Consider the following 13,702-nt stretch of genomic DNA (forward strand, 5'->3'; position numbering starts at 1 on the left):
AAGTACTTTAATGGTTTTTATTGATATTATGATGTAGAAATCATGTTTATATTGTTATTATGATATTCCTAGTATCATGTCTAGGGTAACTTTAATATTAAATATGATTGTTACGATGCTTCCTATGTTCTTCCTAATATTTATTCAAGTTAGTATCATATTAGGGTTAAATATTTGATTTTTATTGCTTAGTGACATGCTAGGGTTTGTTATTAATCTTGTTAGTATCATGCCTAGGATCTTGCTATTTTTATTATGCCTTAATATTAACATGAACATGATAATTATTATAATTGTTATAATTCACGATGATTATGAATATTATTATTATTATTATTATTATTATTATTATTTTGATTATTATAATTTTATTGTCATGATATTTATTGATTATTATTATGTTGCTTGATATTTATTGTTATTGCTTGATCACATCTTTATTGCATGTCTAAAGGAAATTTGTACTTGTAATCACGCTTAACAAGATATTAATAATCTTGTTAGGGTTAATATGATTATAATTCAAGTGATCGCCAATAATAGATTTATTTGCACATTAAATTCAACCAACATAGATAAACAGGTTTAGGGTTAATCCTAATGATTGCATGTTAGTCAGAAAGCGCACATGAATACGATCAGAATAAAATAGAGGCCTATTATTAGGGCAGGTTCAATCTCTTTTAGGTTGAATTTGTACCTTCATCCCCGAACCCTTATTTGGTTTTAGACCTTATGGAGTTGACGATCTCTTGGATCGTTAAGGGGTGTAACCTTCACCTCGTGAACGGTTTACAAGTTCCTAAAAACTTGTTGGCGACTCTTTTGCTCTATCTTCTTCCCTTTTGGACGCCACCGTATTTTAGTGTATGATCACAATGGGGTTCGAGCTAGGGGTTAATGCTTGAAATATTCCCTACAACTACTTGAAAACAACCTCTTTTTTTTATTTCTTAAATTGTATGGAAAGATTTGAAAACTAATTCAACTCAATGAACTAACAATCAATACCCACATAAAATGTTTCTACATACTGTGATTCTAATATCAAATGTTTATAAAAAGAAATTGTTATTAATATTATTTATTTTTTTGAAAGAATTGTTATAATAATTAGAAATTATTAATTAATAATATTATTAAATATTAATTCTTAATAACTTGAATTATTAAATATAATTATTGATAATTATTATTATTATTAATTATTACTATGATTAATAAATATTAATTATTATTATTATTAATAATTATTAAAATTATTTTTAATATCAATAATTATTGTAATTATTCAAAATAATAAATTATTATCATCAATATGATATTAATTATTAATATTGAATATTAATTATTATTATTATTGTTATTATTAAATATTATTTGAAAATAGAGCAGAGCAGCTCTAAAGAACAGGGCCTTGGTAGGATAAGGGGAGAGTTCGGGTAGTTGGTGGTGGTCAGATGGTGGGATAAGGGGGTTCAAGTAGTTAATTGGTTGTGTTGTAGTGTGTTGAGCTGGTAGTGTTTTGACCGTTGGTGGGGTTAGTGTCAGTGAGGTTTTGGGTAATTGGTGGTGGTGGTGGACTGGTGGGGTGGGTGTTGGTTTTACAAACAGTTGGTGGTGGCGAGGTGAGTGGTGGTGGTGGTGATATGGTAAATTATTAATTATGTGATCTCCACTTAATCAGATTCCCTTTATTTTAGTAATTAACCCTTAATATTTTTCACCTAGGAGTCCGTCTTTGCCTCTTTATTGCAATTAAAAAGTAATGGAGACACTAAATAATGGGAAGAAATGGTACGGAGAGGGATCATATGAAGTCTTGTATAGTACTTCGTATAAAAATCCACAAAAAAAAAAAAAAAAAAAAAAAAGAAATCTCTTTTCCAAACAAGGCCGATTTCAAACAAACCCGACCCAAAACCCCGAATCGTTCCTTCACTTCAGTAACACTCCCTATTTCCCCCATTTCCAGGTCTTCTCAAAGTCCTCGCACTCTCGCAGCGTTCGAGCTAGAATCCATCAATGGCGATAGAACTCAAACTTCGCAACGCCTCAATTTTCTCTCTCCTCTTTTTTCTCTCTTTTATTCTTGGATCATCCTCAACGGCTACTCAACATGACCTGCGGATCACTTATGCTGAGCGCAGAGTAAGAATTCACTTTAAATCGCTTCTTTTTTTTTTCCCTCAATTTTAAAGTATATACTGAATTAAAATTAAATTTTTTTTCAGTGCAATTAATCAAACTGTGTAATTTTGATCGATTTTAAGAATAAATGGTTGTTAAATCTGGATGAAATTGAAAATGCATTGTTATTTTGAAATTATTGTTGTTCTGTCTGTTTTTAATGGTTGATTAATTATTGCTATCTTTTATAGCTTGGCATTGTGATTTGTATTGTACGATGTATTTGAGTTGCCAATTTTTGTTATTTGGTTTTGCAGATCGATTTGACTTCCCACATCATCAAGGTGTTCTTGACTCTACAGGTATATTTATTCCAATTTTTAACATGAATTTTGCTGTTAATTGAAATGCTAGTCGAATTCCGGTTAGAAATAGAGTGGGGTGAATTTGATGTTATCAGTGTTCATGCAGCGCGTTTTATTGTTTCTGGTTAGCTTCGGGAATAGAGCTATGCTAGGGGCTTATTGGACTGTAAATTTAGCAGGATTTGAACCTTGAAAAGATGAAATGAATTCTTTAAAATTAGATTACTATGGGCATTCTGACAAAATTGAGCTATGTCACGATGGCAATTTTGTTTGAAATCTAATTCTCAGATTGAATTCTGCATGTTTTTGATTGTATTGATATTATAATGTGTGTAAATTTAATTTGTATATTTCTGTTGTATCTTATAACGCCAAAAGGTTTATCTTGTTGGAGCTGTATTTTTATAAAGGGTAAACGTGGTTCACACAAGACGTCCAAAAAAGACAATACGCACACATATGCTTATGCTATGCACATTTGATTATAATTTGTGGTGCCATATCTGATGTGCTAAAGTGCTTCAGGTTGAAAATAAAGGAACGACTCCCAGTTCAGAAGTCATCCTTGCTTTTCCTCCAGCCCAAATTGATCATATCGCATTGTTAAAAGCAGCTGTACCGGTGGGAAAGAAAAAGAGAAAAACATACACATCTCTTGATGTCAGTCCTAAGCTACCTGATGGGCCGAATGGAACAAAATACTTTTCTGCCACTTTGCTTAGTCCTTTGAAGGCAGGTGAAACTGTAACACTTGAGGTCCTGTACATATTAACACAGTCTCTTGAGCCATTCCCAACAGAAATTAGCCAATCGGAATCTCAGTTGGTTTACTACCGTGATAGTGCAATCATCCTGTCTCCATATCATATTGATCAACAGACGACTTTTATAAGGACTGCAAGTAATAGAGTGGAATCATTCACACATGTGGAGCCTACCAACCGTGCTGGTCTTGAGGTGAAATATGGTCCATATGCTGATCAGCCTCCGCACTCATTTTCACCCATTATTGTGCACTTTGAAAACAACAACCCATTTGTTGTTGTTGAGGAGCTTGTACGTGAAGTTGAGATTTCACATTGGGGAAGCATACAAGTTAGAGAACAATATACACTGGCTCATGCTGGTGCTCGGCTGAAAGGTGCATTTTCCAGGTAATGAATATTTGCGCTATTGAGGTTTGTAGGTGAGTCAATTTCCCACAGACCTTATAGCGGTGCTTTTAGCTACTGTTTAAAATTAAAAATGATGTGAAGAACTAACCTTGGGAAGAATTTAATATCTCTTAATACATGGAATACTAGCGTAAAGATGGAATGCCAAAGATCCATCTTTAGATTTAGATTAATGGCACTAGTTATCTTTTGTATTGAACACTAAACCATAATAGAGACATCAGACATGGCTAAACAGTTGGTTATGGTTGTATAGTTGGCTATGCATTTACAAGCACGCCTCTTAGCTAAATCTTGTATAATTGCTGGGCAAGCACCTCGTGATGCTTCACCATAAGTGACGCTTTGCGCTCTACAGACATGTGGTAATCTCTGGATTTCCTTATGATCTTAATAAAATAGAAACTTGTGAACCCTAGATTTCTTTGTTAGATGATGCAGACATGCGATAATATGTTTCCTCATGATAAAAATTGATGTAAAATTTGTAGTCGTATTTTAAGGACGCGCCTTATATTATTTTGATAGGCATTTGTGTCTCTCACGGTCCTGCCTAAAATCTTGGCTCTAATGCTATTGTTCAAAATTAATCTGTTAAATATTGCTCCAATGGTTTGATGGTTTCATAATTTGATGCTCGAACACGTATTAAGGCAATTTTTTTTAAATATCTATGTGGCAGGGTGGACTATCAATCTAAGCCTTCTGTGAGCGGTGTAGCTTCATTTAAGCAGCTACTTGCAACACTACCTCCTCGGGTAAACTCTGTTTACTACAGAGATGAAATAGGAAATATCTCAACATCACGTTTGCGTTTGAACTTGAAGAAGGTAATACAATAAATGTATGCTTAGACAATTTAGTTGATGAATAAGGTTATGTGTGTATTGTTCTTTATTTAAACAGGATTTTTCCTCTTATGTGTGGCTACGCATGCTGTGGGATATTGAGATTTATACATAGCTGACATAAGTTACCCAATGTTTAATGGATTGTCAAAAGGAATTTAATCTTATTTAGGTTCAGAATCAGTTGCCTAAACTATGATATTTAATTCATTAACAAAACCTTAAGAGTAAACTAGCAAGCTCATTACAAAGTGGAAGCCATGACCAAACCCTCATGAACTATATTTATAATTAAGCTAAGACATTGGCTAAAACCCAACAAAATGGAAAAATTGAAAACAATTCTGTCCAACCAGCCCTTGATCTTTTCTGCAATTTAGCTATGTGCTGCAGAATGTTCATTGCCTTCTCTCTTCCCACCTTTATTATTATTATTGTTTTTTTTTTTTTTTTTTTTTTTTTTTTTTTTTTTTTTGTGTGTGTGTGTGTGTGTGTGTGTGTGTGTTGGACCATTCAATGGGTGATAGTAACATGGAGGTGCTTCTATGCTTGTAATTTATCTGGAGCATCCTCTCCCTTTGGAGAGCAGGTGGAAAGTGAATTAGTTGTAGGAAAACACAAGGTGCAGGCATGGCCCTTGAAGGTTTTTTTTATTTTTTATAATATATATTTTTTTCTTTTCAAAATTTAATTATAGAATGATATGTTTTGGATGTGTTTTAATTGTAAGCGCTTGACTAAATAATATTACTTCTGCAAAGTGATTTATTATTCTGTTAGGGTAATACAGTTCCTGTACATAGAAAGCATGCTGTATGCTCTATGTATCAGGAAAAATTGAATTTGACAACATCATTTTGTAAATAATACAACTTTCTTAAGGGTATGCTTGTATTCATGCAGTCAGAACTGGAAATAGAGCCTCGCTATCCTTTATTTGGTGGTTGGAGAGCTACTTTTGTTATTGGGTATAGATTACCTTTGGAAGATTTCCTTTATGAGTCAACTGATGGCAAGCAGCGTTATTTAAACTTCACTTTTGGATGCCCTATGGCAGAGGCTGTTGTGAATAAGCTAGCAATTAAGGTATATTGAACTTTTAATTGACCAAATCTTGTGGTTTGCTTCTATCCAATCTTCCTACTGAATATCTCTTATCACCTTCTTTCTCAATTTTAGGTAGCTCTGCCAGAGGGCTCTAAAAATCCTACAGTTTCGGCGCCTTTTACAGTGGAACAACATTTGGAGGTAGATCAACACTTTCACAAATTTTCCTTTCTTTTTTGTTCTTTGTGGTTTAATTGAAATTAATCTGACTGTGACACTTAACCATTTTTTTTTTTTCATGTATATACTATATACATTCAATAGGCACATCTTCCTTTAATTTTCTGTATAGTTATGTATTTTTAATTATATCTAGAACTTTCTATATCTTTTGTATTTATCATTTATCAACTTCATGGATTATCAATTAGCTGTTGAACAATGCTTCAACTTAGACAAACATGATACTTATTTGATTTATGTAGTTTCCGGAATAATAGGCAAAGATGATAGGAAATCAGTCAATCACATATGGTTACGTTGAGATTGTATTTTTGTAGTGTTGGAAAGAAATAGTGAGAACCTCGACTTATTTATAAGAAATTACAAGGTTTTAACAATCCTATAGTTATCAATGTATGACTCCATATTTCATTTGTGAATTTCACGAAGAAAAGACTTTAGTATTATACTTTAATGGTTCATATGTTGATCTAGTGCCTATAAGGCTAATGTGGCAGTGTCAAATACTTCCTCCTTTTTCTACTCTTTTTACTTAGTGCAACATTTGGACTTTTACCCTATTCACTAGGGGTGAGCATAATCCAGTATTCTGTCAGAACTGGTTAGAATTGGGTCCGAAAAATTGGAACTGGTTTTGGAACCAGTTCTGACGGGTTCAGTAATTTTGGAAACCGGTGTTTTTTTTTTTTTTTTTTGACAGAATTTATTTTTTTTTTTAACTAAATTTCTAAAATAGAATCGACTAAAGTTCATTTAAATAGAAAATTAAAATAATAAAGTAGAGACATTCAAATATTATATACTACCTCGTTTCTTATAACGTGCAACAAAGGGGTATTATTTGTGATATATAAAATATTCCTTTGTTGGGTTTAATTAAATTCATCTAGTTGTAATTCTGCTGTTCAATGATAACAAAAAATGGAGAATCTGAAGAGATAAAGTTGTGAAGGGGAGTGGAAGACATTGAAAGAAACTTTCTTGTAGTATACATTTAACTAGTCATCCTATGACCACTTGACAGTTATGTAATTAGGTGCTAAAGCCATTAAAATTTGGTCTGGGCTAGGCATTTTTAATGAGGCGTCAAATGTGCATCTAGGAGCACCTTAAAAAGGTATGCACTTCATGTTGTGCTTTGGAAATCTATGCTCCCTATGCCTTGAGGCTATTCAACCGTTGAACAGGCTGTAAAAGCTGAGATGTGAATGTAATTGGATCTTTGGTACTTGTGGGGGAAGGATAGGAAATGAAAGGACATGGTGGGGGAGGAAAACTTGGTCCATGTTTATTTTGTGGAGACATTTTTACTTAACAGGCTCATTTCATGATTCCTGATTCTTCTGATGTTTGCACACTTTGCAGACCACTTATTCATATCTTGATGTACTTGGAAGAACTGTTGTGGTTTTGGAAAAGAAGAACGTGGTGCCAGAGCACAACTCACCTTTTCAGGTAACAACTTTCTTCTTTTCTTTTATTTATTTATTTTTTTTTTATTTTTTTTTGTGGTAATTAAAAAAATATATTAATAATGATTATTTTGATGTAAAATGCAATGAATTATACTTTGTATCAAGAATCCTAGTGGTAACAAATTTTAGCATTAAACATTTGTGTATCTTGTGTATGCATTCGTATTATTTTTCGGCTGTTGGTTATCTTGACAGTTACAAGTTATGTAAATGTGTAAACAGTATATGAAATACCGTGCCTTATCTAAGGCTCTTTGTAATTTTTCTAATTTAAAACTACTTGTCTTTATCGAGAATGTATCAATAAATTCTTTGTACAACATATGTTCGTGAAGGTTTAACTTTGTCATAATAGACTTTTGTTCCTAGGAACGTTTGAAAAGAGTGAGTGGGAATTAGAAAAAGGTATACTTTGTATTATGTAAGTAAATGGTGGGTGGTTGTAAGAGAGAGTAGAATTGTAGAAAGGTGTAATTATTGTGGGGAAAGGAGGATAAAGAATTTCTATCCATATAGAGTATAAAGTTTGAATAGAGTATGCAAGAAAAAAGTATCAACAATTGCAACAACAATAACAACACAGCTCCCGTAAAAAAAAAAAAAAAAAAAAAAAAAAATAACACAGCCTTAGTCCAAAATGATTTGGGTCAGCTAAAATGAATCGTCTTAAGGAGCCGTCTGATATTAAAAAAAAAAAAGGGACATAGCATAATAATCATGGAAAGGTATACTACGTATAAAAGTAAGCAAAAAGGTGGGTGGTTGTAAGAAAGAGTGAGTGGAATTATGGGAAGGTGTTAATATTTTGGTGTAAGGAGGATAAAGTAATTCTAACCTATATAGAGAATCAAGTTTGAACAGAGTGAGTGGGTGTAAGAAAAAGGTATACTTCGTATAAAGTAAGTAAAAAGGTAGATGGTTATAAGAAAAAGGTGAATGGAATTCTAGAAAGGTATAAATATGGTGAAGGAGGATTAAGTATTTCTATCTATATGGAGAATAAAGTAACTTTTAGTTTGAAAGGTGGGTGGATGTAAGAAAGAATGAGTGGAAAAGTGTAAATATTGTGGGGGCAAGGGGGAAAAGTGTTCTTATATACTATAAGTGAGTTGAATTTTTGGATACACCCTAAAACAGAAAGTGGATTAAACTTTCGAAAATGGAGGAAGTGTGCTTTATCGTCTTTTGGGTGCATTTTTTTTTTTCTACATCAAGTGATCACGACCACCAGTAGTGCCCATTGGGCTATACTATCAAAGAAATGCTCTAAAAGCATGCTTATGTTAGATTTTGCCAACCTCAATAGTCATATGGGTTTCAAGGATGCTATTAAAACTTAGTAGTGTAATGTTGTTCTAATAATGGAGGGCATAACAAGTGGCCAGTCTAATTATGACTTGAATATATGATAGCGTCCCAACTAAACTAGACCCAAGTTGGTGATTCCTTGTTTAGATCATTTTTAGGTTGGTTAAATTTATAATTTCATCATCACTTGAACATAAGCCATTGCAAAACTTTATCACATCTCTTGAGATGAGCCACAATGATTGAGAGTAGTACTAGGATGGGTTTCTTGGGAAGTCCTCGTGTTGGCCCATGTAGCCAACCCTACTTAGCAAGCAAGCATTAGCAAGCAAGCATTATCACTTGAACATGATAAGAAATGTTAAGCTTTGGGTCAACATAGCAAGTTAAGGGCTCTTGTTTTCGGCATGAGACCATGAGCAATACAATCCATTAATGCGAATGAATGTATGATGCTTTAGTAATGATAATACTCCCTTCGTTTTTTTAAGTGCCCCATTTTACTTGACTCACTTTGACCAATGTTTGTTTATTATACATAAAATAAAATATAGTCTCGTGGGTACTTGTTGGAATCGTCGCAGTTTATATTCAGTTGTTGTAATTTGTACTTATTGATAATTAACAATATTATCGGTCAAAATTTTGCATCAGCATGTGTTGAGCTCTAATGGAGCATTTTAAAAAAAATAGAGGCGTAGTTCATAATTCCCATAAATTTAAAATTTTTTAAATCCGAGTTGATAACAATGGAAACTATCTAAAGCTAACATAGTAATCCTTTTCGACTCAAAATGCAATACCAGACAATATGGAACAAAAGCACAATTCAAATGTCTTGTACTTCCCTATTAAGGAGAGGAGAGAGAATGATGAAGCAAGTGGGGTAGACTAGTAAATGCAAAGTATTAAACTTATATTAAAAGGAAACGTGTTAACTACAAATAAACTTTCTAAAAAGGAATACATGTCAACTAAAAACACGGAGGTAGTATATACAAATTACCTCCAAACATAGACCACTATATATAATTCATGTGTAAGCATATATTGGGCATTTGACAACAATATTATGGGGGTGGTGTGGGACTTAGTCTGATACAAGTGTGCATTGATCAATAATGGCTAGAGATTAGTGTATTGATAAGGGTGTGAGGGAGTAGCACATTGGTGGGTCAGATTGGATCAAACTGTGTTTTCTTGTTGGATCTGGTCATTTTAAAGTAACAGTATTGTGTAAATACTTAAATTCCATCAGATGGGTTTTAGGGTTGACTAAAATTTTCATCTCCAACCTCTGGTATCAACACCTTGATGTGTATTAAAAAGGCATGGACTTGGATCTCAAAGAAAATCCCCTTTGATGAAATCGTCTTAGCATTTTATATCATTATTGTAAATAAGTTCAACAAATTGCCAATATGAACCAGCTTTATGCTAAACAAAGCAAGAATAAGAAATTGTTTATGATAGCTGGAACTATGCTGAAAGTTGACCCCTTGTCATTGAAGTACTAGTAAACAATCAGCATGCAAGTAAAACCGCAGTTACCGCCCAGCCACTATCACATCTAATGACTAAAATGCAACCAAAACCCATACATGAGCTAAATCTACGCACCACAACTGAAAGCTGTTAATGGATTAAATTTTCGAGTGAAAATCAGGAATAGAGAAGCAGAAGCCAACTAAAAGCCATTGGTGGAAAGATATGCAACCAAAACCTCATTTTGCTCACTTTCATAGTTTCCAACCCCATCAATTTCTTTTGATTTTGTCAGTATTCCAGGATTTTATAAATGTGAAAACAGCTTTAGGGTTTAAATTATGCTTCTTTATTATGTGCCTCAACAATCGTAATCTCATATGTATCTCTTAGGGGCAATGGTAATAGGGTCATTGATCTCTATGTTACTATCAGGTATCCCACGGTCGCACCCTCTGTCCATTGATTATAAATCTCAGCCTTGCAGTATTTCAGACCTTTATGTCATCTGCTCTTCTCATCCAACTTTGATTTTGCAATACTGTTGTGGAGCAGTTTCTACCCGTAAGCTATTTCTAGTTGTATCTGATTTTCATCTTCCTCGTCAACTATAGCTGCCAAAGTCCTTCACTAACTACTCTGTCACTATATTCATAATGATCAATGAAAAAACACCCTTCTGCTTCTGGGTATTGCTGGAAGTTCAACATCCAGATTTTTTTTTTTTTTTTTTTTTTTTTTTTTTTTTGAGAAAGTCAACATCCAGATATTGGTCACAATAGAAATGCTTGCATATTTTCAGTTCTTGTTCTGAATAGTTAGTAGGTTACAAACAGGCAATGTGTTTTGGTATGTGCAGAACGGTAGAGCCTAGGTGCTACAAAGGATAAAGATATCATAAAGTTAGTTTTTATTTTTTATTATTATTATTTTAAAAAAAAAATTTATTTCATTGCACACCTCATATGCTTATGGTCTTCTGGATGTTAGAAATTTAACTCCCAGCTATATGATACAGCATAAATGCATGTATGTTCCTTTTATCTTACACTTGCATACATATATCAAGGTTTTGTCATCACTGTTTAACAAAGAGGCTTATTGCTCCTTCTAGTTGTAAAGCTGTAATACTGGTCAATGTGCTGTAAAGCTATCTGATCATCCATTTTCTCCATGCAGGTTTACTATAATTTCAACCCTGCCTTCATGCTTGTTGAGCCGCTGATCTTGGTATCCATCTTGACATTATTTTTCTTGGCTTGCATAGCCTATCTTCATGGTGATATCTCCATCCACAAGCAGAAAACATCTTAAAACTTTAGTGGCTAAGTAAGGGTAATATATTGCTAGTTTTTTTTTTTTTGTCTGATATGTGCAAACTTGATAACACATCTCAGTGTTTGATGAGCTGATAGTTTGAAACAACTTTTGTGTTTTGCATAGATACTAGATTGGGAGATTTAGGAAGCCTCGAAAAAGATTAGTAAAATATCAGAACAATGACATCATCTGTTCTTGTATGTTGTGTTTTTTGCTGCAAGCAAGGTGATGTCTTGCATCCGAGAGTAGCATCAGAATACATAATCATTACAAAAATATTGAAATTTCATTGTATTTTAGCTGAATCAGTAGGTGCAAGTCATTTGCAACTTTTTTTCCATGATAATATAGTATACAATTTTTTTATTTTTTTATTTTTTTTTTATTTTTTTTTTTTGGAAAAAAAAAATAAAAATATTATACTGTATTTTTAGTTATGAGAAAAATGCCAATATCCCAACATTCTATGTTAGGATATAATACAACATGCTGAATTTAGAATTACAAATTTATTAGAACTCTTCTTTCTGATCCTGAACTGATTCAAACTTGCCCTTCAGAAGGCCTTTTGTGAAAATATCAGTAAGCTGGTTGTCCTCCTTACACTAGTTTAACTTAAATTCACTATCAGTTTCAGCTTCTCTTATGAAAAATGATAATTCAACTTGATATGTTTATTACACTAACCAAATTAATTTTTTTTATTTAGTTTAAAGGGTAATGCTATATGTAGCCCTAAGGAAGTAAGGGCTATGTATAAGCATTATATACTCTTGAAAATTATATAAAGTTAGAAATTTATGTCAAAAACACGTGTAAATCAATCAAAGTTGTTAGATAAAGCAGTTGCTTTAGAAAGAGTAGCTTATGAGTTATACAAAGATCATTTAGAATTGGATTTGAAACATGTCTTTGAAAAGAGAAGAAACAAAGGTTTTAAACATGAGAAGGGTAAATTGTTGACAAATTATACACAAAGACGGGCTAAAGAATTGGATACAAAGCAATGATGTATGAAATGAACCAAAATAATTGATTGATGGTTGTAAGAAATGAAATGGAACATAACCATGAGTAGCTCTGCCCCATGGTTTAGTGCACCATATTCAATCCCATTAAAGTATTACCCCAGCTGAAGTATAATACTTATTTGAATTGAAGAAGAATGGTGATGGTACAATGTTGCAAATGGTTCCGCTATTTGAGATCGGAAGGAAAAAGTTCTACTAGTACAACACTATTTTAATATGGGAGATGCATAATCAAGATATTGAAAAGGAACTAAATGACAAGATAAGAATCGATCTCAGGATTTCCTAGAAAAAAAAAAAAGCTCTCCCCATTTGAGCTATACCTCACTCTCTATGATGCCAAAACATTGATTTATTAGACACGAAAAGGACTAGATACGTGACTTTTGGCGATCTTATATTTTATATCACATATTCTACCAATAGATACGAATCCATCTGTGCCTCACGCCCTCATTTGTGGGTATGATTGAACAATCATACACACAATTGCATGTATGAATGTGGATTCGTCTTAAATGAGAAAATTGCTTCCTTCAAACGGCTCTTTAACAACCATGACAAATCAGGCTTTTACAATGGACTCGACAATTAAAACAGTATTTTTGCATTCATACCATAAATTTTGCATATGGCACACAAAGGAGAACTCAAAGGCACATATTAGAGATTTGACAGCAAATGGATGATTTTTTGAAGTTTTTTTTTTGTTTTTTTTGTTTTTTTGTTTTTTTTTTTTGTTTTTGTTTTTGTTTTTTTTTTTTTTTTTTTAATTTTATGAAATGTAATACTATAGAAAAGCTAAATTATTTTCGGAACTGGTAAGTTTTTATTGCTATTCTCTTTATATTATTTTAATTTTGCTCATGTCAACAAATGAGCAAATTTTAATTTAAAATGAGTACATTTTACAAGTCATTTTTTTTTTGAAATATACAAAAGTCATTTCTATATTAACACTTTTTAAAAAAAAATTAATTTTATGATTTTACAGCGGTCGTTTGAATAAAGACTATCATATTATTTTAATGATATATAAAACGATTGATTTATTTTTTTCACGTTATAAAATGGCCACAATTACTCTTATAAAATCTACCATGTAATTATAAATTTTGAAAATTTTAATTCAACATAAAATAAATATTTTTTGAGAAACTATTAAATAAGAATAAAAATTACATAAATTAAACTAAAAATTTGATAAATAATTTTTTTTTTGATAATACTATTTAATACCATTAATAAAGTTATGTAATCATTACTTGGAAA

At 32.3% G+C, this 13,702-nt stretch overlaps 1 protein-coding gene across 1 annotated transcript; it reads left to right on the forward strand.

The window, feature by feature from the left end:
• The first annotated feature begins 1,891 nt into the window (after positions 1 to 1,891).
• On the forward strand, positions 1,892 to 11,771 carry LOC110738984 (dolichyl-diphosphooligosaccharide--protein glycosyltransferase subunit 1B-like). Its single transcript, XM_021919424.1, has 8 exons — positions 1,892 to 2,151; positions 2,448 to 2,492; positions 3,024 to 3,652; positions 4,356 to 4,503; positions 5,425 to 5,607; positions 5,701 to 5,769; positions 7,177 to 7,266; positions 11,259 to 11,771. The coding sequence occupies exons 1-8, from the start codon at positions 2,026 to 2,028 to the stop codon at positions 11,391 to 11,393; spliced, it is 1,425 nt and encodes a 474-aa protein (XP_021775116.1). The 5' UTR covers positions 1,892 to 2,025; the 3' UTR covers positions 11,394 to 11,771.
• Positions 11,772 to 13,702: the final 1,931 nt, after the last annotated feature.

Source organism: Chenopodium quinoa, unplaced genomic scaffold (assembly GCF_001683475.1).
Source record: "Chenopodium quinoa cultivar QQ74 unplaced genomic scaffold, ASM168347v1, whole genome shotgun sequence".
Classification (NCBI taxonomy): domain Eukaryota; kingdom Viridiplantae; phylum Streptophyta; class Magnoliopsida; order Caryophyllales; family Amaranthaceae; genus Chenopodium; species Chenopodium quinoa.